General features: G+C 36.9%; 4 protein-coding genes across 5 annotated transcripts; all 4 read right to left on the minus strand.

Moving 5' to 3' along the window:
• Positions 1–825: 825 nt before the first annotated feature.
• LOC148978430 (polymeric immunoglobulin receptor) lies at positions 826–5,722 on the minus strand. The gene is made up of 6 exons (XM_089132752.1): positions 5,578–5,722; positions 5,194–5,490; positions 4,792–5,109; positions 4,324–4,629; positions 3,979–4,254; positions 826–2,158 (listed from the first exon to the last, which is right to left on the minus strand). Exons 1-6 carry the CDS (start codon positions 5,618–5,620, stop codon positions 2,073–2,075), a joined length of 1,326 nt encoding a protein of 441 aa, XP_088988878.1. The 5' UTR covers positions 5,621–5,722; the 3' UTR covers positions 826–2,072.
• Positions 5,723–8,011: 2,289 nt separating this feature from the next.
• Positions 8,012–10,343, minus strand: LOC148978431 (polymeric immunoglobulin receptor-like). The gene is made up of 6 exons (XM_089132808.1): positions 10,082–10,343; positions 9,697–10,002; positions 9,352–9,627; positions 8,807–8,908; positions 8,623–8,663; positions 8,012–8,539 (listed from the first exon to the last, which is right to left on the minus strand). The coding sequence occupies exons 1-6, from the start codon at positions 10,239–10,241 to the stop codon at positions 8,318–8,320; spliced, it is 1,107 nt and encodes a 368-aa protein (XP_088988934.1). The 5' UTR covers positions 10,242–10,343; the 3' UTR covers positions 8,012–8,317.
• Positions 10,344–10,607: 264 nt separating this feature from the next.
• On the minus strand, positions 10,608–11,588 carry LOC148978432 (polymeric immunoglobulin receptor-like). Its single transcript, XM_089132785.1, has 3 exons — positions 11,471–11,588; positions 11,087–11,383; positions 10,608–10,972 (listed from the first exon to the last, which is right to left on the minus strand). The coding sequence occupies exons 1-3, from the start codon at positions 11,511–11,513 to the stop codon at positions 10,617–10,619; spliced, it is 696 nt and encodes a 231-aa protein (XP_088988911.1). The 5' UTR covers positions 11,514–11,588; the 3' UTR covers positions 10,608–10,616.
• A 1,796-nt stretch (positions 11,589–13,384) lies between these two features.
• On the minus strand, positions 13,385–20,538 carry LOC120460137 (CMRF35-like molecule 5). Of its 2 annotated transcripts, none has more exons than XM_039647788.2 (6): positions 20,348–20,538; positions 19,889–20,227; positions 16,715–16,783; positions 16,506–16,640; positions 16,008–16,054; positions 13,385–15,253 (listed from the first exon to the last, which is right to left on the minus strand). In XM_039647788.2, exons 1-6 carry the CDS (start codon positions 20,385–20,387, stop codon positions 15,065–15,067), a joined length of 819 nt encoding a protein of 272 aa, XP_039503722.2. In that variant the 5' UTR covers positions 20,388–20,538; the 3' UTR covers positions 13,385–15,064. The 2 variants fall into 2 exon arrangements, with proteins under 2 accessions (XP_039503722.2, XP_039503728.2); XM_039647794.2 differs by having other exon boundaries at positions 16,542–16,640; positions 20,348–20,537.
• Positions 20,539–21,896: the final 1,358 nt, after the last annotated feature.

Raw genomic sequence — 21,896 nt, forward strand, 5'->3', positions numbered from 1 at the left:
CTCCTTACGTTATAAAAATGGAACCTAAAAATAACCTACATGGAACGTTTCTATAACGTTCTTATTTGGTTCCCAAAAAAATAACCTCATGGGACCATTCGGGAACGTTAGGGGAACGTTCTGTATTTGCTGGGTAGGAATTCGGACTTGTAACCCGAAGGCTGTGGGTTTGAGGCTAAGTGCTCCCGGTGTCTAAGTATGCTGTTTTTCAGGTTTTCTTAATACAGCTTTGTTTGAGAAACATGTTTAAATGTAATTGTTTTCATTCAAACAGACGTGCAGAGCTCTGTGCCATATAAGGGGAAAAGGGAGGAGTTTAAAGCTTGCTTAAACCTCACTGGCTCTCGTGTGTATATATATTTCACAATTGAGAGTTTATATCACAATTCTGAGGAAAAAAGACAGACCAACGTGTTTATATCTGTCAATTTCTTCTCTGAATTTTGAGATATAAACTCAAAAACAATGTTTTTATTCTTTTATTACGTGGCTTCCTCAGAGTGCTTCTGTCGAACTGTGTGTTTTCTGCCACAAGGAAAGATCCGCCCACAAAACACGTCACGTTTGCAAACACCCAGATGTCCATGTGCCACTGATGATATACAGAGTCAAATACGGCTCGTTATTAACTCTTTGTTTTATTGAGGAGATGTACATGTTTTCATGACAGAATACATTTGAATGCCAGTGTGTTTTACAGTTAAATGTATTACTATTCAGAATAAACAATTTTCATATATCAATGTGTTTCATGTATACGTTTCATAGAGTGGAAAGTCTGTATCCATTGTTGTTGAGATATTTCCTGTTTTTATCACACCCGGAGGTGGCTGAGGGGCTTCTTGGTTTGACTCAAAGAAGAAACCACAAGCTGAAGAACATCTCATAATGTTGATGTTTATCTCACTGACCACAGCATCAAACCACCCTGCAAACACAAAGCACTGAGACTCTTACAAGCAAGTCTCTTTAACCTAGTAAAACAGTCTCGGTTTAGTTTGGTCATGAAGAATACAGAGGCTTCTTCAAGAAACCCGCAGTGACACACATGAGACTGAACAGAGAGAGAAACATTGAAGTAGAAGATGTGCAGATCTGCAGAAGAACAAGACTAAGGTCTGGTCATGTTTCACAAAAGACAATAAAACCAAGATCCCACTCCAGATTAAAGATTGACTGTATTACACCATGGACAGCCAGAACACTAGTTCCCTCATGCTGTTGTTTTCAAACGTTTACATGATTGGTTGAAAGAACTGACAGTATTCTTATGTTGGATTTGGTATTAATTTTCTTTTAAATATAAAGAATCTAACAGTCAGTTTTCAGTCATTATGAGCCGGACGGAAAACAACATGTTTCTCTTTAATAATACGAATTTATGAACTGAATCCATTTATTTTAAAATATTAGTTTTTAGCAGGAAGAAAACTGATTTGTCTATAACATGGAATAATATCTGTGAATGTCATTCACAAAGTTACTAGGCAACCAGTAGGTGGAACGCTAACTAGCGACCGCAAGCCACTGAGACAGGCAGCTTCAGACTGAACTTTACACACACAGTATCTGTCTCTCTCTGTTCAGTCTCATATGTCTAACTTCAGGATTCCTGAGTAAGTTACACAAAAAAAACAAAAAACAATTTTCCAACAAAAAGGAAAAACAAAAACACTTCTATGGCAAATATATTCAAGATTAATATGAAGATTAAAATAAGATTCTTATCCAATTATTGATAACCAAGTGTGGCAAGTTTTGAAGAACAATTCTTTGTTTGACAAAGGTCGAGCATCTGGTCATGTGATGATCTGTGATCTTACAGACAAAACCACACAAGAAAGAGCCAGACTCACTGTGTCTCGTTTCATGATGAACTGCGATCACATTACAACATCAGCGATGAACAACAGTAAGATGCATCTGACAACACGTCATTTAAGACGTTAAAAAAACTGTTCATAAACATTTCCTGGGGTTAGTCTTAGTTGTGATCAGCATCATATTAAACAGCAGTCAATATGTTCTCATTTAGATATACATGAATGTGTGTGAAGAAGGACAGCATCACCTCATCTTAATAAACACTCGGTCACAATGAATCCTCCGATCAGCAGCAGAGTCAAACACGAAGAAATGAGGTTGAGCAAAGAGAAATCTGAAAATACAAAAACACATACAGTGATGATTAGAGAGAAATTGGGATATATATATAGCAAACAGAAAGTGCATGGGAAATATACACAAATGTGAATGAATGAAAAGTGTATTAAAGATCTTGTCAGGGTTATGTTCAGTTTTCCTGAGTTTTGCTGTGTTCTTTTTCCAAAGGGATCTCGCACTGCGTCGATGACGCTATTGGGGAACGCCCTCCACGTGAACTGGTGTATGAACGGCTATCCAATCACGGCAATCAATATTGAATGGCGACAGCTTATGACTCACTACTAGTGCAACCCGGAAGTATAAAATGGGTGCCTAGAGAACATGTCATCCTCTTTACGTCTTCTGGGACACCATTGGGTCACTTGATGGAGTTTTAGGACACCATTGGGTCTGCTGATGGAGTTTTAGGACACCAATTGGTCACTTGATGGAGTTTTAGGACACCATTGGGTCACTGATAGAGTTTAAGGACACCATTGGGTCACCTGATGGAGTTTTAGGACACCATTGGGTCTGCTGATGGAGTTTTAGGACACCAATTGGTCACTTGATGGAGTTTTATGACACCATTGGGTCTACTGATGGAGTTTTAGGACAGCATTGGGTCTACTGATGGAGTTTAAGGACACCATTGAGTCTACTGATGAAGTTTTAGGACACCATTGGGTCTACTGATGGAGTTTAAGGACACCATTGGGTCTACTGATGGAGTTTAAGGACACCATTGGGTCTACTGATGGAGTTTAAGGACACCATTGGGTCTACTGATGAAGTTTTAGGACACCATTGGGTCTACTGATGGAGTTTAAGGACACCATTGGGTCTACTGATGGAGTTTAAGGACACCATTGGGTCTACTGATGGAGTTTAAGGACACCATTGGGTCTACTGATGGAGTTTAAGGACACCATTGGGTCTACTGATGGAGTTTAAGGACACCATTGAGTCTACTGATGAAGTTTTAGGACACCATTGGGTCTACTGATGGAGTTTAAGGACACCATTGGGTCTACTGATGGAGTTTAAGGACACCATTGAGTCTACTGATGAAGTTTTAGGACACCATTGGGTCTACTGATGGAGTTTAAGGACACCATTGGGTCTACTGATGGAGTTTAAGGACACCATTGGGTCTACTGATGGAGTTTAAGGACACCATTGGGTCTACTGATGAAGTTTTAGGACACCATTGGGTCTACTGATGGAATTTTAGGACACCTTTAGGTCACTTGATGGAGTTTTTCGGTTCCTTGTCACTGTTGCCTTTGGCTTGCTCAGTTGGGGATATTCAAATGAATTAACCAATCATAAATACCCTTGATCAGCTCTACCAAACATAGATGTTTTTCCACTAAGAAACGAACATTGTTATTATGTTTTGATTGATACTGTGAAGCTGCTTTGATGCAGTCTATATTGTGAAAAGCGTTATATAAATATACTTGACTTGACTTAGCTTGTAGACTCGCTGGAGTATAGACTTCATAGCCAACATCGACGTTAAGATGCGCTAGGATTTAAATATTATTGAATGGGGATGTCGATTGACCCAGGTAGACTTTAGTCCGCTGCGAAAGAATAAACAATCTACCACACTCGTTACTTTCCATAATAGAATTATTTACTTTTTAAGGGAGTAACACATTACTAACACATACTTTTAAAAGTAACTTTCCCCGTCACTGGTCACATGCTCTAACAGGTGTGTGTTCTGTTTAATGTGCTTGAGACACATTTTCAAAAAAAAAAAAAAAAAAAACTTAATTACTTAACTTAATTTTAAATACAAAATAATTCAACAATATTACATACCCTGTTTTACAGTGAGATTGACTTTAGTGATGATATGAGCTCCACACCAGTATATCCCAGAATCCTCTTCTCTCAGATCAGTGATGTTTACAGTAAAGACTCCAGTAGAAGCTTCATCACTGAAAGAGAATCGATCATCTCTGACCTTCTCCAATGAATCTCCATCCTTCACACACACGGAGGGTTCGTGTGCTTTGCAGAAGCATTTCTGATGTCCATCATGATGTTTGCACTGGACTGACACGTCGTCTCCTTCATACTTAGTCAAGTTCAGCTCTGGAAATATAGAAGAACATCAATTCACAGCCATAGTTTCACATATCCAGACGTATAAACCTTCCTCACCCTCGTTCATGATGACGATCAGATGAGTGTAAAGATAATTCACGTCTCTCTCTAATGTCACTGCACACCAGTATTTCCCAGCATCCTCTGCTCTCAGTCCAGTGATGGTCCCAGTGAAGACACCAGCAGTGACGTCATCATTCAGAGTCAATCTGTCAGTCTCTTCTCTCACAGTCTCATTGAGAGTGTTTCTATCTCTAGTGGAGCACTTCCCCTTACAGAGAGACTTTGACTTTGACTTATAGGTTGAATCATAAGGGCAGAAGATCTCAGCAGATTCTCCTTCACGTCTCACTACTGGAGCCACTGCAAACAAAGAACAGCTACATTTTACAATCATGATACAATATTTCTGTATTTGGTATGTAAAGTAAACAATAATACTTCAACTGCTCAGGTTCATGTCTGATAAATTATACAACACACACACTTTTATGTAAGATTTGATTGAAAGGTTGTTTTACTTACTACCAATATGCAGATGAACAGTATTAATAATGGAGTAACTGTACGAGTGACTGTTGATCCAAACTCCACATAAATAAACTCCTCCATCATCTGGAGTCACTGCAGTAATTCTCACACTGAAGAGATTTTTATGTCTGTCGTCAGAAACATTGAATCTTTCGGTCTTCTTCGAGGTGCTGTAAATCGTCTCAATAGAGTCTTCTCCTTCTTTGAATATGATCTTGGGTTTATTACTATGATTCTGTGAATATTCACAGCTGAAGGATGCAGTTTCTCCAATATTCACCATCACTCTCTTGGAGCCTTTACAACATGAATCTATTGTTTACACATAAAAAAAAGAAAAACTTTTATACAGACTTATGACAAGATCAGCATGATCTTGATCTTGAATTGACTGACCTTCTTCCACGTGTAAAGTCATTTCTATACCCCACTTATAAAGAACACCAATCCAGTATCCGCCAGCGTCATGTTCATTTAAACCTCTGATGTAAATCATAAGGTTTCCTTCCTTATTTCTAAACAATGTGAATTTTCCATTATTGATCCATTTATCATGTTTCATATCACTCAATATACTTCTCCACTCAGGTAATTTATTAAAGCTTTTAGTATTTGCGCTGAACCAAAGTTTCCCAGAATCAACCAGAAGACTTCCTCCAGAATATCCAGTGACGGTAAAGCATCTCACTGCACCTGTCAATCAGATTGATACTGTGATCAGAAACCTCATGAACAGAAAACAGCATCATTACTGCAGTGATGAAAGAGAAAAGCTCTGACCTGAGATCAGGGAGAAAGTGAAGAAGACGAGGAGGATCTTCATTGTGAGTTGAGTTCAGTCTTCTTTATGCTGAATGTCCTCTGTGTGAATCTCTCTGTCTCTACATCTGTCTGCTTTAGTTCCTTCCTCTTTATCAGTAATGATCAGCTTTACTGGCTCCTCCCACCATCAGCACTGACTACATTAATCACACTGAAAGAGCGCCACCTAGTGGAGGTTACAGTGACTGACACTGAGAGCTCATACAGGCTTCATCTTCTCTATAGATGGACGAATGACACTGAATATAATTCATAAGCATTGTTTAAATATCCCTCTAGAGGGCGACAGTAAACATATATTGCACATGTAAATTCACTGAGGTCACGCACATACAAGGTACTCTTAGAAATGGGAAAAAAAATTGACATTTTTTTCTCAGTTGTCAGAAACTTTTACAGCTTATTAGGAGCAGATAGACCATTTCCGACTGTCTTTTGACTGGATTTGTTTGGATGCTTTAGGCAGAAATAATATCATAGATTGATGTTTTATAATCACCACGAACAGCCGCCACAGTCTTCAACACGCCGTTCACACAGCTCGGAGCCCAGTAGGAGTTTAAAGAGGTTAATGTCTTTACCTGGCAATATCTGTCCCCGGCTCAGCAGCTGGTGGGAAAAAAGGCGAGCGAGTAGAGAAAGGTACGGCGGTTGCTAGGGTCCTTTTAGGTACAAATTCTGTGGTGACGTCATCACTTTGAGGCTGGCTCGGATGATGATGCAGGTCGGAGACAACAGCAGAAGTTGAAGCCGGGGTGGATGTCAAAAGGGAGCCGTCTTCCAGTGTTGATATCCTAGCGGACATACCGAGGAGAAAGTGCCATGAGCACTGGATCACTTCAGCACTTGGGCCCGGACGAACAGGGCATTTGACTCGTTTTTGCGCTGGGGCTTTGTTGGCCGTCTCGGGATTTTTTCGCTTCGATGTGTGCTTTTTTCCGGACTGGGGAGGAGGCACCGGCGGAGATTCAACGACTGGAATAGCTAAAGAATCGCAGAGGAGCTGAATGTCGTTTAAAAATAGGGTTTCCAGTATTTTTGCCACGGGCCAATCGCCGATGCATGGTTGGGACGATTTAAAACTCCTACGAGCGGTGGCGTTATCTTCCGGGCAGGCATCCGGCTGCCCCTGATCTGTTTGGAATGATGATGGCCGGGTTTCCTCAGAAGAGTCGTGCCATTCTTCCTCGATAGCGGACAATAGAGTGAGTAAAAACAGTACTTTTGTGCTTAACAACATGAGTGATTTTTAAACCAACGCATAAAGCAGCAGCAAGCATGTATTGAGCAAACTGAATGAGCTTTAAATGGGGCGCCTTGTTTGAGCCATTGAGCAGCAAGGGGAGTTTGTATTATTAGAAAATGACATAAGCGGCGTCTTGACTACCTGGCCTGCCAGAACTGACGCTGACGCTCAATTTATATTTATTTCACATATTTCACATTTTTAATATTGATGTATTATTTCAGGTTTTCCAATTACAGAGTCATTGAAGGTTAATCTAAAACAATATGAAAGGTCAAACATTTGAGATTAAGTAGATATTTTATAATCCACACTTACTTAAAGGAGTAGATCACTTTCAAATGACAATTAGCCCATGATTTACTTACACTCAAGCCATAGGCGCCCAAAGGACTTCTTGGTTTGACCCAAATAATTTGAATACAAGAACAAAGAACACCACAAGCAAGCTGAAGAGCATCTACTGTTGATCTTTATCACACTGACAGTTTCAAACAACCCTGCAAACACAAAGCACTGAGACATGCCGGATATTATAAAAAATCTTAAAAATAAATGACAAATGTACAAAAAATATAGGTTTTGCTTGTTTAAAGTGTTATTGACATATTACATAATGTTTATATATATATATATGTCAATGTGCTAATCTATAATATTTAAAGGATTTTTTCAGATATTCTGTCATTTAATTGTAGACTATTTTTTGTTTGATCTGTTTATAAAAGTTACGTTGCCAAATCACGCATTGGTAATTCAAAGTTCAAAACTTAGTAAAGGTTGAAGGTGAATTACTGAGCGATCAGCTCTTTGTCTGGATTGTCTTCTGTACACAATCAACATTAATCGTCTGTATCTCTGTGGGTTTCCTGAGTAAATGTGTTTAATTAAACTGAACCGAGACCCTTCTGTTGTTTTCTGTGGCTTTGAGCGTTTATACACAAACAGAACAAAAACACCTCCAGCAATCGTGAAAAACAACTCAGATTGACCACAGATTTAAAAAAATATATATATTCAAGTTTCAAGTATTCACAAGTTCAACAGTTTGACATCACATGTTAGAATACTGCACAATGGCGGCACCCTGGCGGCGAAAGATAAAGTTTTTTCTTTTTTATGTTTACATTTGTCATGATTCTTATATAATTGTTGATTATAGTGGAAATCCATCTTGTAAATCATGTAAACTTGATTGACTGCTTCATTTCCCCTTTAAGGTAAGGAGGTTTCAGAATTGGTTGCAGCAGAGATGAAACCCGATCTAAGTGCATCAGTCATTTTTTCAGAAAAACCTCAAATCTTCACACAACACTTAATCAGGAACAAAATAACCTACTTAACTCGATGTAGAACCTTGATCAATTGTTTAAACTGTTTAATGGTAAATTATCGATTATTTTAAGCATAACTTTAAGCATCAAATACTGGTATAACGTGTGATGTTTTACGTCAGTTGAGTCTCATCTGGCGACTGACTGTGGCGTAATCAGAGTGAATCTCGTTCTTACTGACAGTGACTAAAGCTTCACTGATCGACTCTTCATGCTTCTGGAAACTGACAGATGCGTACAGCAGCTCATCAGAGGGGATTGTGGGTAGTTCATCATGACTGTTAATCTGAGCTAATCCAGGATCCAAGAGAGAATCACGTCTGCTGTCTGAACATGATGACTGAACATGGATAAAATATATTTTAAAATGACGAAACATATTATAGGCACAACATTTATACAAACACAAACACATGTACTCACCATCGTATTTTTCTTTTTGTTGTCTGATGGCGTGGTTGTTCCTAATTAAAAATAAAAATATAAATAATGTTTAGTAAGAAATAGACAACTAGATCAACGTCAAACTAAAGACGAACAGCAGCATCCGAGACAGAAACTCAAATTCCTTTAATAATTTGTGTCAACAGATAATGTATGATCAAACCTCGTCTCTTGTGTATTAATTTACGCACAGTCAGAGTGAATCCACCAATCAGCAGCAGACACACACTCACACACACACAAATACTGATGATCATGGAGAAATCTGAAAATAAAACACAAATATACTTGAATAAAATAATATCCAAATGAATGACAATAAATTTCAACCCTTTTCTATCCAACATAAATGTCTGTTGTAATAGTTGTGGATAATAAACATTCAGCAATTTTATGTAAAAACATTTTATATAAATGAAATACACTATATTGCCAAAAGTTCTGGGACATCTGCCTTTACATGCACATGGACTTCCCATTCTTAATCCGTAGGGTTTAATATGAAGTGCATTTGTGAGGTTGAACAAGAACGTCTTGGCTACAGATGTAACCCTCGTTCCCTGAGAAGCGGACGGAGACGTTACGTCGGATGACGAGAATGGGGTGTTGCTTAAGTATTACTATTGACGGCGTGCCTTATCCCACACTGCGTCCTATGCTTTATATGTTTAAAAAATATATATATGCACATAAAATATATGTTCTTACCCTTTTTAACAGTGAGATTGACTTTAGTGATGATGTGAGCTCCACACCAGTATATCCCAGAATCCTCTTCTCTCAGATCAGTGATGTTTACAGTAAAGACTCCAGTAGAAGCTTCATCACTGAAAGAGAATCGATCATCTCTGATCTTCTCCAATGAATCTCCATCCTTCACACACACGGAGGGTTCGTGTGCTTTGCAGAAGCATTTCTGATGTCCATCATGATGTTTGCACTGGACTGACACGTCGTCTCCTTCATACTTAGTCAAGTTCAGCTCTGGAAATATAGAAGAACATCAATTCACAGCCATAGTTTCACATATCCAGACGTATAAACCTTCCTCACCCTCGTTCATGATGACGATCAGATGAGTGTAAAGATAATTCACGTCTCTCTCTGATGTCACTGCACACCAGTATTTCCCAGCATCCTCTGCTCTCAGTCCAGTGATGGTCCCAGTGAAGACACCAGCAGTGACGTCATCATTCAGAGTCAATCTGTCAGTCTCTTCTCTCACAGTCTCATTGAGAGTGTTTCTATCTCTAGTGGAGCACTTCCCCTTACAGAGAGACTTTGACTTTGACTTATAGGTTGAATCATAAGGGCAGAAGATCTCAGCAGATTCTCCTTCACGTCTCACTACTGGAGCCACTGCAAACAAACAGACATTTAACACACATGATTCTGAATATACTGTATTTACAATAATAAAATATCTGAATTCACTCACTGAAGAGGTTGAGCTGAATCTTAGTGGTCAGGGAGATGAAAGTCAGATGTGTGTCTCTGGTTTCGGCTCCACACCAGTAAACTCCAGCATCTCTCACACTCACATTACTGATGCTCACTGTAAAAACTCTCTCTTCATTTCTCTCAGATGAAGGACTCATTTCTGTCTCTGCAGATGTGGTTAATGTCTGGCATATGTGATCTTCAATCTCTTTACAGAAATGAACTCTATGTTCCTGTGGGATCTGACAGGTGATGTTGACTTCTTCACCAAGATGAGCAGATTTAGTCACAAACTTTGCATCTGTAAAGCAAGAAAAAATACATTTAAAGCAGAAGAAATATATTTTTAGACACTATATACACGGATTCTTCCTCTCTGAACATCCATCTGATTCTCTACAGATGTATTTTGGCTTGGTTTTGTGTTGAGGATGTTCACACTTGATCATCATACGACCTCCTGAGTGGCCAGTTGCTCTAGACACGCCCACTTTAACTGTCAATCACACATATCATTAAATCTCAAAGACAATTTATTTGCCAGATTTGATTGAGAGTTTGTTGTACTTACTAATACGTAGATGAACAGTATTAATAATGGAGTAACTGTACGAGTGACTGTAGACTGAAACTCCACATAAATAAACTCCTCCATCATCTGGAGTCACTGCAGTAATTCTCACAGTCATGAGTTGATTATGTCTGTCATCAGAGATACTAAATCTCCTGTTCTTCTTCCATGTGCTGTTAATCATCTTCTGAATAGAGTCTTTTCCTTCTTTGAATATGATCTTGTCATCATTTATGTGATTCTGTGAATATTCACAGCTGAAGTTGGACGTTTCTCCAATATTCACCATCACTCTCCTTGACACATTACAACAGGAATCTGTTGTAAAAAAGAAAATATAAGAAATACATTTATTTTATGAATATAAAAGCTTTGTTAGCTAAATTATCAGTAGTTTTACTAAACAAAAACTTTAATCTTAAAATGACTGACCTTCTTCCACCTTCAAAGTAATATTGATGGACCACTGGCCTTCAACCTTAATCTGGTATCTTCCAGCGTCATGTTGGTTCAGTTCTCTAATGTAGATCATGAGTTTCCCCTCATTGTTTTGAAACAGTGTGAATCGTCCTTCATTAATCCATTTATCATGTTTTGTATCATTTATAATTGTTCTCCACTCAGGTAATTTGGCCATATATTTAGTGGAGTTACTGAACCAAATCTCCCGTGAATCAACCAGAAGACTTCCTCCAGAATATCCAGTGACGGTAAAGCATCTCACTGCACCTGTCAATCAGATTGATACTGTGATCAGAAACCTCATGAACAGAAAACAGCATCATTACTGCAGTGATGAAAGAGAAAAGCTCTGACCTGAGATCAGGGAGAAAGTGAAGAAGACGAGGAGGATCTTCATTGTGAGTTGAGTTCAGTCTTCTTTATGCTGAATGTCCTCTGTGTGAATCTCTCTGTCTCTACATCTGTCTGCTTTAGTTCCTTCCTCTTTATCAGTAATGATCAGCTTTACTGGCTCCTCCCACATCAGCACTGACTACATTAATCACACTGAAAGAGCGCCACCTAGTGGAGGTTACGGTGACTGACACTGAGAGCTCATACAGGCTTCATCTTCTCTATAGATGGACGAATGACACTGAACATAATTAATCTGCATTCATTAAATCTTCCACTAGAGGGCGACAGTATAATCTACATGCAATATGTCTTTAAGGGCCCTCAGTAAATTTACAAGACATCTCCAAGATTAAAATGACTTAAAATGAAAGGTTAAAACAACACAATATAATGAAAATGCTAAAAATGCAAGATATAGTGCAAAACATACAGAGGTGGAAAGTCCAGGAGCCAGAATGTAAAAGTCCTGCCATATTTCTATTCCACCCACAGCAAAACTGGATCCAGACTCAAGAGTGTTAAAGTTAATGAGATAATTAAGTGAATAATTGAGTGATGATTGAGATATTATTGAAAACACCAGATGATAACTAGCAGAATCACTGAAGGAGAAAATCTATATTTATAGTCACCGTTATCGTGATCAGTGTTTGCTTTAGTTGGGCAGGTGACCTTTAAATGTTTAATTAAAGATTTTGATTGGCTGTTTTAATAGCTGGATGAACAAAGAGATCAGATCAGATGTTCAAGATCATGTTTAGACATAATCATCATTTGATCTGAATCACTTAACACATTTAAAGCCTACTCTCTGATTTAAATGTATAATGATCATAACAGCATCACAGTGATTCTATAACATTAGATCCAGATTTTTCTAAATAAACCAAATGATATCTTAAATGTTGTTCTGATAAATAAAACTCTTTCCTTTAGGCACGCACAGACATCAAGATTCAGTGTATCAATCTCAACAATGGTGACAAACAGAATATTCAATTAGGGAAAGGAAATTACTAAGACAATTCAGATCATAATTTATTCATACCCAGAATGCACTGCAACATGCTATATAATTGTCACCATTGTTGAGAATCACAGGCTGATTCTTGATTTCTGTGTGTGCCCGTAAAGTATTTAGAATAGAACAACTTTTAAGAAATATTTTGGATTATATTTACATTTCTGAAAACGTTTTACTGTGTAATTAATATTGTAAACAAAATGAAATATTTCAGTTGGTGTGCAATGAATCTAAAATATATGAAAGTTTAATTTTTATCATTACATTATGGAAAATAATGAGCTTTATCACAATATGCTAATTTTTTGAGAAGGAGCTGTATAATACCAAACCCATCCTTGATTCCCAAGCTTTTTTTGTTGTTGTCACCATTGATGTGACTATCAGTGGTTGGAGAGAGGTGTGTTGAGGAGACCTGAAGACCCTGGCCAGCAGCAATCAATCTGGAGTCAGTGCCTGCACTGCCACTGAAGCTCAGAAAGGTTGGGCCCAGTCTTCATATGGATAAGGATCTCCTGGAGGCTGGGCAGCTGCTGGAAGAGGTGTTAGAGAGGCCAATAGGTCTGATCAACCTGAGGCCTGAGTCGGACCTAATGTCCCTAACAGTTGCCATAAGCTGTTCTGATAAAAGGGAAACCCTGTTGTAAAATAGGTCTCAGAGCACACATCGCCAATGCCCCAGTGCAGTTGCCATAAGCTATAGTAAATAAAGGGTGTAACCCTGGGGCAAAAAAAAATATCCCTGGCATCACATTCAGTTTTTGTTTAGTTTTTACAACTTTCGTGCAAGCAAGAAAAAGAAAAAAAAATGCCATGAAAGAAGTCTTTCAAAATAATTTGATCAAATATACAGAAAAAAAGCATTTATTTTAAAGATTTTTTAAAAGACTCGTACATCACTCAGATGTCAAATTCTGGTTACACGCAAAAATTGGGTTAACGTCAACATTTGTTTGACGTCATGTTCCAACGTCATTAAACACACCACAAACAGCATTACCAGCTTCACTTATTACAAACCAGACTGACTTTATATCTGTCATGTGTACAAAAGTTCTTATTGAGAAATAACAGAGGCTTAGACGTTGATGTTTTATTAAAAATAATAGTGTGGTTTGATGTCACCATCATGGTGATCAGTATGTGCTTTAGTTGGGCAGTTTGATAATGTTGGCCACTGTCAGAGAAGGAGACCTGCATCTACAGTCCCCCTGCACCCAGAGTCCCGCATTCTCAGACCCCTCGTTTTTCGGGACAGCGCCTCCTATGAAATTGTATCGGATAAACATGTGAAGAACATGTGAAGAACTTAAGCCAGAACGTGAGTAGGCTATCTTCAATTTTATTTATCGTAGTAGCCTACTCTTCTTTGATTTATTTTTTAATAAAACTCATTTAGCTCATCGATACAACATACGAATAGTCCATTTAATATTTGTAAAGATAGTTTGTAACAAGATTTGACTTTGATTGTAACTTGATTTTGCCGTTAATGTATGTTTTTTCGCCCTCTTCCACTGAAAATATTTTGATAACGTTAGCCTTTAACCTTGGACTTTTTGTAGATATGTCATAAATGCTGCAGTTATTTTCACTGGCCATTTTGTGCCCCCATATATTTCAAACCCACAAAGTTGTCCAAAGTTCAAAAACATCTCAAGAGACAACAGAGCAGTGCAACATGAAGGTAACAATTTGCAAACATATTTTTTCTAATTTTTAAACATCATATGACATGTGCTATCGGTCCTATGTTGTAGGCTATTCCAGGGTACACCATACATCGATGGAGTTGCCCCTGCCGAACCCAGCAACATAACATTTTATGATTATGCAAAGCGACTTATAAATGAGTTTTTTTAAAGCAATTGAAGGCGAAAAGTAAAGTCACGAACACAGTTTTTTCTCCGTTTTTCTTTACAGCAAGATGATGTTTAGGTGATCATTAAATAAAGTACAAGATTGTTTATTGTTGGTGTTTTGTCTATTCTGATTTGTTTTGCTTCGCATTCAAAATATTAAAAAACAAATTTTGTAATGTTAGCATGGTAATGTTAATTTAATGTTTTTTACAATGAAGGCATTTGATCATGATAATGCAGGAAATACCTCTGAAATAACAGTTTTTTGGGTTTATTTATGATTTTTTTTTTACAATGAAGGTATTTGATTATTATAATGCAGGAAATACCTTTAAATAACAGTGTTTTTCAGTTTATTTAATTAAGACGTTTTACTTTAATTTTAATTTACTGTATTTTATTTTTATCATAATTTTTATTTTTCATTATTTCTTATTTTTTATTCTAAACTGTTTTAATTATTCTGATTTCTTTTGATTATTTTAATTTCTTCTATGTAAAGCACTTTGAATTGCCATTGTGTATGAAATGTGCTATATAAATAAACTTGCCTTGCCTTTAACAATACCTAAAATATCAGCTGCATTTTTATTTTGTAGATATTATTTGTAATTTTACAGTGTTTTGAGTACAATTTAAATTGAAAGAAAATGATCGTCAAAAATCTCAGTAATTTTCTGTGAAATTAGGATTTTTTTTACAGTGTGAATGCATCAGTTCATCTGCTGTCATGACATAATAGACAGTAGTGTATTCACTGTAATCCTGAGAGTCACCAGTGGCTTTCAGATAGAAATGAGAGGGGCTTGTGGGTAATTCTTTACTCTCCTTGTAATCACAACCAGCGCAGGAAACCTGAGTGAAGACAACACATTTATGTTATTAGGGACACCATATTTAAAGGGAGTACTAGTATTTACAGTTACACTCGTAAATACCCAGACCGTTCTCATCGTCATATGCTAACGCTTTTGACATTTCCTCTAAATCCAACGCACATGGCACCCTTTAACGTTACTATGAATCGCAGCTATATATGGGCCCAAAGGCGCCTCCTAGTGGTCTAACCCTAACTCAGACCTAAACCTACCCATAACAGAAGCGTGTTATATTGATGCTAAAGGGTGCCATGTGCGTTGGATTTAGACGAAATTTCAAAAGCGTCTCTAAATGACACCCTAAGACGAGAATGCATTGGAATACCACTCACACAGATCTTGATGTGTTACATAGTATACAATAGTACATTGTGTTTGTTTGTCGTTTAAAGAGATCTAATATATGTTGTTAGTGGTGAGAATTTTCATGTGATTAAATACATAGATCCAACAACTATCGCCATGAACTTTAATGGTCCAGTGGCAGAAGTTTTGCCAAGTGTGTAAGAGGTTCTGGGTTCTACCAAAGAACCTGGGTTTTTCACTCGGGACGGCCACCATTCAACCCGAAAGAAGTCATATAACCATTTCAATTACTCTGAAGCTGTTAAGTTAAAGTTGTGCCCCTTTAATAATAATTTAAATATTGGATACTATCCTCAGTCTTTAAATCATCAGATATTATTGTTGATCAACACTATTGTGTCTCCAATCACAGTAATTCTACAAACCTCTTCATTGTTTCCCGGTGTGTCTTGAGATCTTTTGGATGACGAGCCTGTCGAAGAAAAGAAAACTGATCTGTCTGCTAAATCTTTTTCACATTATCATACTTCTCTATTTTTCTCATCTTTAGTTGTAGGAAGCTGGAGTTATTTTATGAACAAAACGGGAAATAAAATGTCCCAACATTTAAACATTGTTGAGCAACATTTCATGTAAAAAAAATACAGTTTTTTTCTAACCCATACATGCTTAAAGGGATACTCCACTTTTTTGGAAGTAGTCTCATTTTACAACTAAACATTTCATGTTAAAAATACCGTTTTTTCTAACCCATACTTACCCAGTAAACAGACAACCCAGTAACCCAGTAAAGAGACAGTTTCCGGTCTCATTGAAAATCGGCTGAATGGATTTGAAAACGGTAAAACTCAACTGTTGAACTCTGGGGAGTTATAAAATGTAAATTGTATCCCTTTAAGCAATTGCCTACTTGCGCTATGCACCTTTAAAGAGAGTAAAGATGGAGGATTGAGTTTTACTGTGAGAGCGACGCCTCCTGCAGAGAGTCACGGTCCCCAACACGAGTCCAGCGATGATCAGAAGCAGAAACACACACACACTGACCGTCAGAGGAGAGCCTGAAAACACCAGAGAGTCCCCATCTCATACACAGACAAATGAGTGTGTTTGTGTGTTCAGAGTGTGTTTGTACCTGTCGCAGGAGACGCAGATGTGATCACTGGAGCTGTATATGATGATGTTGTTCTGTGAGGGTTTGTCTCTAAAACACAGAAGAGTCAGTGTCACTTGTAATGTGTGACAGAAGCTGATGTCTTTCACACATTAATCCTCCATCAGACATGTTTCACACACTAAACCACAAAGAGCCGTCTTCTGAGCGTCTGGAGGCTGTCTGCAGGATTTAAAGTGTTGCTGATGTGACGATCTCTTCGCTCAGTACTTTAGCACATGCATGCGGTGGTTAACTAACGGTAATCTGCAAGACGTTTGAGTTAAATTCACCTTTTAAGAAACATTATTTATTTTAGTGGACTCAAATTTAAAATATGTGTGCAGTAACTGTATAAATATTATAGGCCAATTTATCGGTTTCCTCAAATTTAACACAGTTTTTAATTTAGTGCAGGCTATTATTACATTGACACTGTAAAGTTTAAAGTTTACAAATTACGGTAAAGAACTGTTTCACGGCTGCTGTTGTTTTGTATAATTGTAGTTGATGATTTACAGGCTTTCTGGCAACCAAAACTGCCAATAATTTGCTGTAATTTTTTTAAAGCACGTTTTTTACAGTGTGTGAATACAAATCCAACAAATTATGGCAATTAATTACATTATGAATGAATATAATAAATTGTGATTGTGTTCATTTAAATATTACAGCATTTGATTAGCAAATTTGCAGAACAGTCAGAATAAACGTTTCAATAATAAACCTGACAATATATATTATTACTGAAACATTGATTAATAAATCTCACGGTTCGGTCCAGTAGAGAATAAAGTTGAAGTGAGGATGAACGTGCAAGCAGTTTTTATAACACAATGATTACCTCAAACAAGCTATAAGGAACAAACTACGGGAATGAACGAAAACAAATCAAATAAAATAAGGAACAAATTGAATAATAGAAACTAATAGTGCATGGGAAATTTAAATTGGCATTCAATTAACTTTGTAATGATATATATCTCATCAAAACATAAAGGTTATTTATTGTCATTTATGGTTCCATAAAGAACCTTCAACATTGTGGGGAAATAAAAAAACTTTTATTTTGAAGAGATTGGTTATTGATTTGATCTATTAGCCTCTAGACTCTAGAGGTAGGGGAGCGCGGGGTTAAATGTAACACAGACTTTTTACATAGTTCGTCAGGATCAAGCCGGCCGTATTTCCGCTCTTTTTCTCTTGCTGCCAGAAGACGGTCTCCCGCAAATTTACGGAAAGTTTTGATAATATTTCGTGAAGATACTGGACGAATAGTGTTTTGACAACATAAAAGTAACATTTTTCATCATATATTTTTTTCGGTTTCTGAGTTGGGTGTATGCGTTTCCAAATCTAACTTTATATTGCCTTAATCACTGTCTTGTTGGCTCAAACATAGCACCGTTTTGAAACATGTCAGCAATTCCTATAACGACTGTTAGCTAGGCTTAAAATATGTAATACACAGCGGGGTTAGTGGTAACACAGTGTTACAAACAAGCCGCCAAGTGTACAATGATAATCAAATGAAAACGGAGCCACACAACTTTTCAGGTTTGAGTATTATTTATAAATTAAAAACTTTGTTGGACTTTTACAAACAATGCTGGAATTTAAAATGTTTAAAATGTAGTGTACTATGAATGATAACTTGTTTATTTATTAAAAATATGGCCTGTTTTTAATGCAATAAACCCTTAAAATTTTTATTTTAAGCTCATTTGTATTATTATGACTGTTATTATTATTAATAATAATAATAATTGTACATGCAGCGGCCACACACAAATCTAATTTAATTGCAATTACAATATTTATATTTATTTATTATTATTTATTGCAAAACTGTGCAGCTCTTTTCTATGTCTCTATCCATGATATTGATCCACAATAGAAGGATGATTGGATGAGGGATGGATGTATGGATATCTGTCTATACAGATGCACAAACAATATCAAACTATTCAAATAAAATAGTCCTGAATTATGTGTGTTACACACAAGTGTTACAACTAACCCCTCTGTCTACAGTATTATAATTAACCCCGCATATGGGGTAAGTTGTAACATTTGCACTTCTGTCACTTTCAGTCCAACTGTACGAAAATGGTAGGTTCTAGAAAAAAACTTTTAGTGTTCATTTGTAGCAGAGATGTGTATGTTGCTTGTGTAAAAAAATAGTAATCTAACCTAATTATTTTTTTTAATTAATTGAGCCAAAACCAAAATGCGTTAGGTTGTGCCCCGCTCTCCCCTATTCATTATTATTACCAGAGGTGGAAAGTAACTAATTACAAATATGTTTGTTACAGTACTCGATTTTTCTACTTTATAATTGAAAAGTGGTACTTTTACATTACATTTCTTCATTTAGCTGATGCTTTTATCCAAAGCGACCTACAATTGCTGTATATGTCAGAGGTGGCATGCCTCTGGAGCAACTAGGGGTTAAGTATCTTGCTCAGGGACACATTGGTGTCTCACAGTGGATTCAAACCCAGGTCTCTCACACCAAAGGCATGTGTCTTATCCACTGCGCCATCACCACCATCACCTTTTAATCTTACTTGACCAGAACAAAAATAAAGTATTCAACTTCTCTACATTTATTTTTCCCCAAGTATATGGCACTACTTTGACAACGGTGCCGACGGAGCAACAGGGCAATCTCTCTTTTTAATGGTTCCTCTTTCTTAACCTTCTTTGCTTTCAATTTTGAAATGATTCAAATTAAACATTCAAATGATCTTTCTTGGACTTACTTTTCAAAATCACAATACACAATACATTGGTTTCATTTTGCTTCTTAACACAGAGTGGGAATGTATTATTTTATTAAATTATATGATACAAGCTATGTTGATTCACATTGCTTTAGTGTTGAGTGTAGTGCTCCATGTTATTATCATCTTCCCATTTTGGGTAAAATTAGAAAAATAATAATAAAGTACTTTGTGACTTAGTTACTTTTTAAGCAAACTACTTATTTACTCTTACTTGAGTCATATTATTTTTCAGAACTTCTACTTGTACTCCAGTAAATTAATACTTTTACTTAAGTACAATTTGTTAGTACTGTTTCCAGCACTGATTATGACTGTCATCATGTGTGTTGTGGAGATCTTCATGAGTTTGAGGATCTCAGTTTCTCACCCGTTAAAACCTTCAGATTCACTTCAGTGTGGGGATCTTTTCCTTTAGTTAAATCAACTCCACACTGGTACGTCCCAGAATCCTCTTCTGTCAGATTTCTGATGGTCACAGTGAAGACTGCCGTTCTTGTGTCGTCATACAGAGAGAATCTTCCATTAATAAACCATTTATCTGTTTCATTAGTCCTGATGAGGTCAGAACACCACCCAGACTTTATTTTTTTTGGCATCTTTCCTTTACAAAAATACTTTATATTCTCTGTATATCCTTTATCATATTTGCATGTGATGTTGACTCCTCCTCCTGAATATCCTGTCACACTCATGGAGCTCACGACACCTACAACAAACCAGCATTAAATACAATTAGGCCACTGCTTCTTTCACAAATTACACAACATGAACTGAAGTGAAAGATCAAATCTGTGATGTTTTGAGTGTTTTGAGTTCAGACTCTTACCAGGAATCATCATCAGAGTGAAAGTCCAGATGATCTTCATTCTTCTCTTATTAAATGATCTTCTCTGTTGTTAGTAGATTCGGTTCTTCTGAAGCTCTCGGTGTGTGTTCAGATGAGTTTTGGGTGTTTCTTTCCTGGTTACATGTTTAACATGAAGCAATGAATGTGTCAGAGATGCCCACTTCCTCAGAGAGAGAGAGAGAGAGAGAGAGAGAGAGAGAGAGAGAGAGAGAGAGAGAGATTAATAAAGCGGGAAGTGAAACGAATGCTTCACATGTGCTTCAGTTGACAGTGACATCTGATGGAAACATTCACAACAGCAGCGACTATTAGTGCAGGTTCCTGATTGATCAACAGAATTAATGTCACAGTGAGGCACAGAATAGAAAACAGGAAGTACAACAAAGTCCAGGGACAAAAACAGAAAACACAAAGAGCCCCCCAAAACAACAGAAGTCCAGGAGGTGGTGAATTGGGGATGGACGCTGGGCCAGGCTTGTGTATGTCCATGGCGGCCCGAGCTTGAGGATCATAGCACCCCCGTATACAGTTTTGACTTCTCAAGTTGTAAAATTTAACTTGCATATAATGTGTGCTGGTCAACTAGTCTAACATTAAGAAACCCTAGAAAACAACAGCAATAGATGTGTATATTTAAGATAAAGCTACTAAATTTATTATTTCATGGCAATATCCAAACATGATACTAAATCCCACAAAAAAGGGCTTTAATTAGTGACGTGCTGTCTTTGCTTTTGAACGTTGTACATTTTAAACAGAACAGTTTAAGCTGAATAAACGTTAGCCAATACATACTTATAGAAAACAGTTGACAATTAATAGACATGAGTCCTGTCACAGGACCAATAATAGCAATAGTAGAACCAATCACTTATTGTAAAAAGTTTGGACGAATCCGACATGGGACTGTGTTACTACTAAAACGTCCATCATTTAACACGTTTTAAAAGCATGGATGGATAACACAAAAATGATTTCAGACATTTTGACAGAAAAACAAAAAACAAAATTTAAACCAAATTTTAATCCATTAACCAAAATTTAAATCCATTTTGGTTTTACAATTATCTTCTTTCTGTGTGCGAGCGTAGTGCTTGAGCTCGTCCAGTTCTGATAAAATGGTACTTTTTAATCCACAAGTAACTAATGCGCTAGTTTATAACGTTACAAAATAAATATGTAACATGTAGGCTATATTTCTACGTTTAACATATGTGTCAGCCTAGACATAGATGTGACTGTTCTGAATGTAAAATATTGTGTTTGTGATATTATGTGTGTGATCATTATCATCAGACAACAAATGAAGATGTACATTCATGTTCAAATGTTACAAGCAAGCATATCTTTGATGTTGTTAGTAAAAATCTAAATAGTGCATGTTCAGAAAATGCTCTTTAACATGCATTTTTTCTTTACTTCTAAAGAGACTTGCTTGTAAATGTCTTTGTGTTTGCAGGGTGGTTTAAAACTGTGGTCAAGATCATCAACATGAGATGTTCTTCAGCTTGTGGTTTTGCTCTGTTTA

This window comes from Pimephales promelas, chromosome 6, assembly GCF_988280905.1.
Source record: "Pimephales promelas chromosome 6, fPimPro1.hap1.1, whole genome shotgun sequence".
Taxonomy (NCBI): Eukaryota; Metazoa; Chordata; class Actinopteri; order Cypriniformes; family Leuciscidae; genus Pimephales; species Pimephales promelas.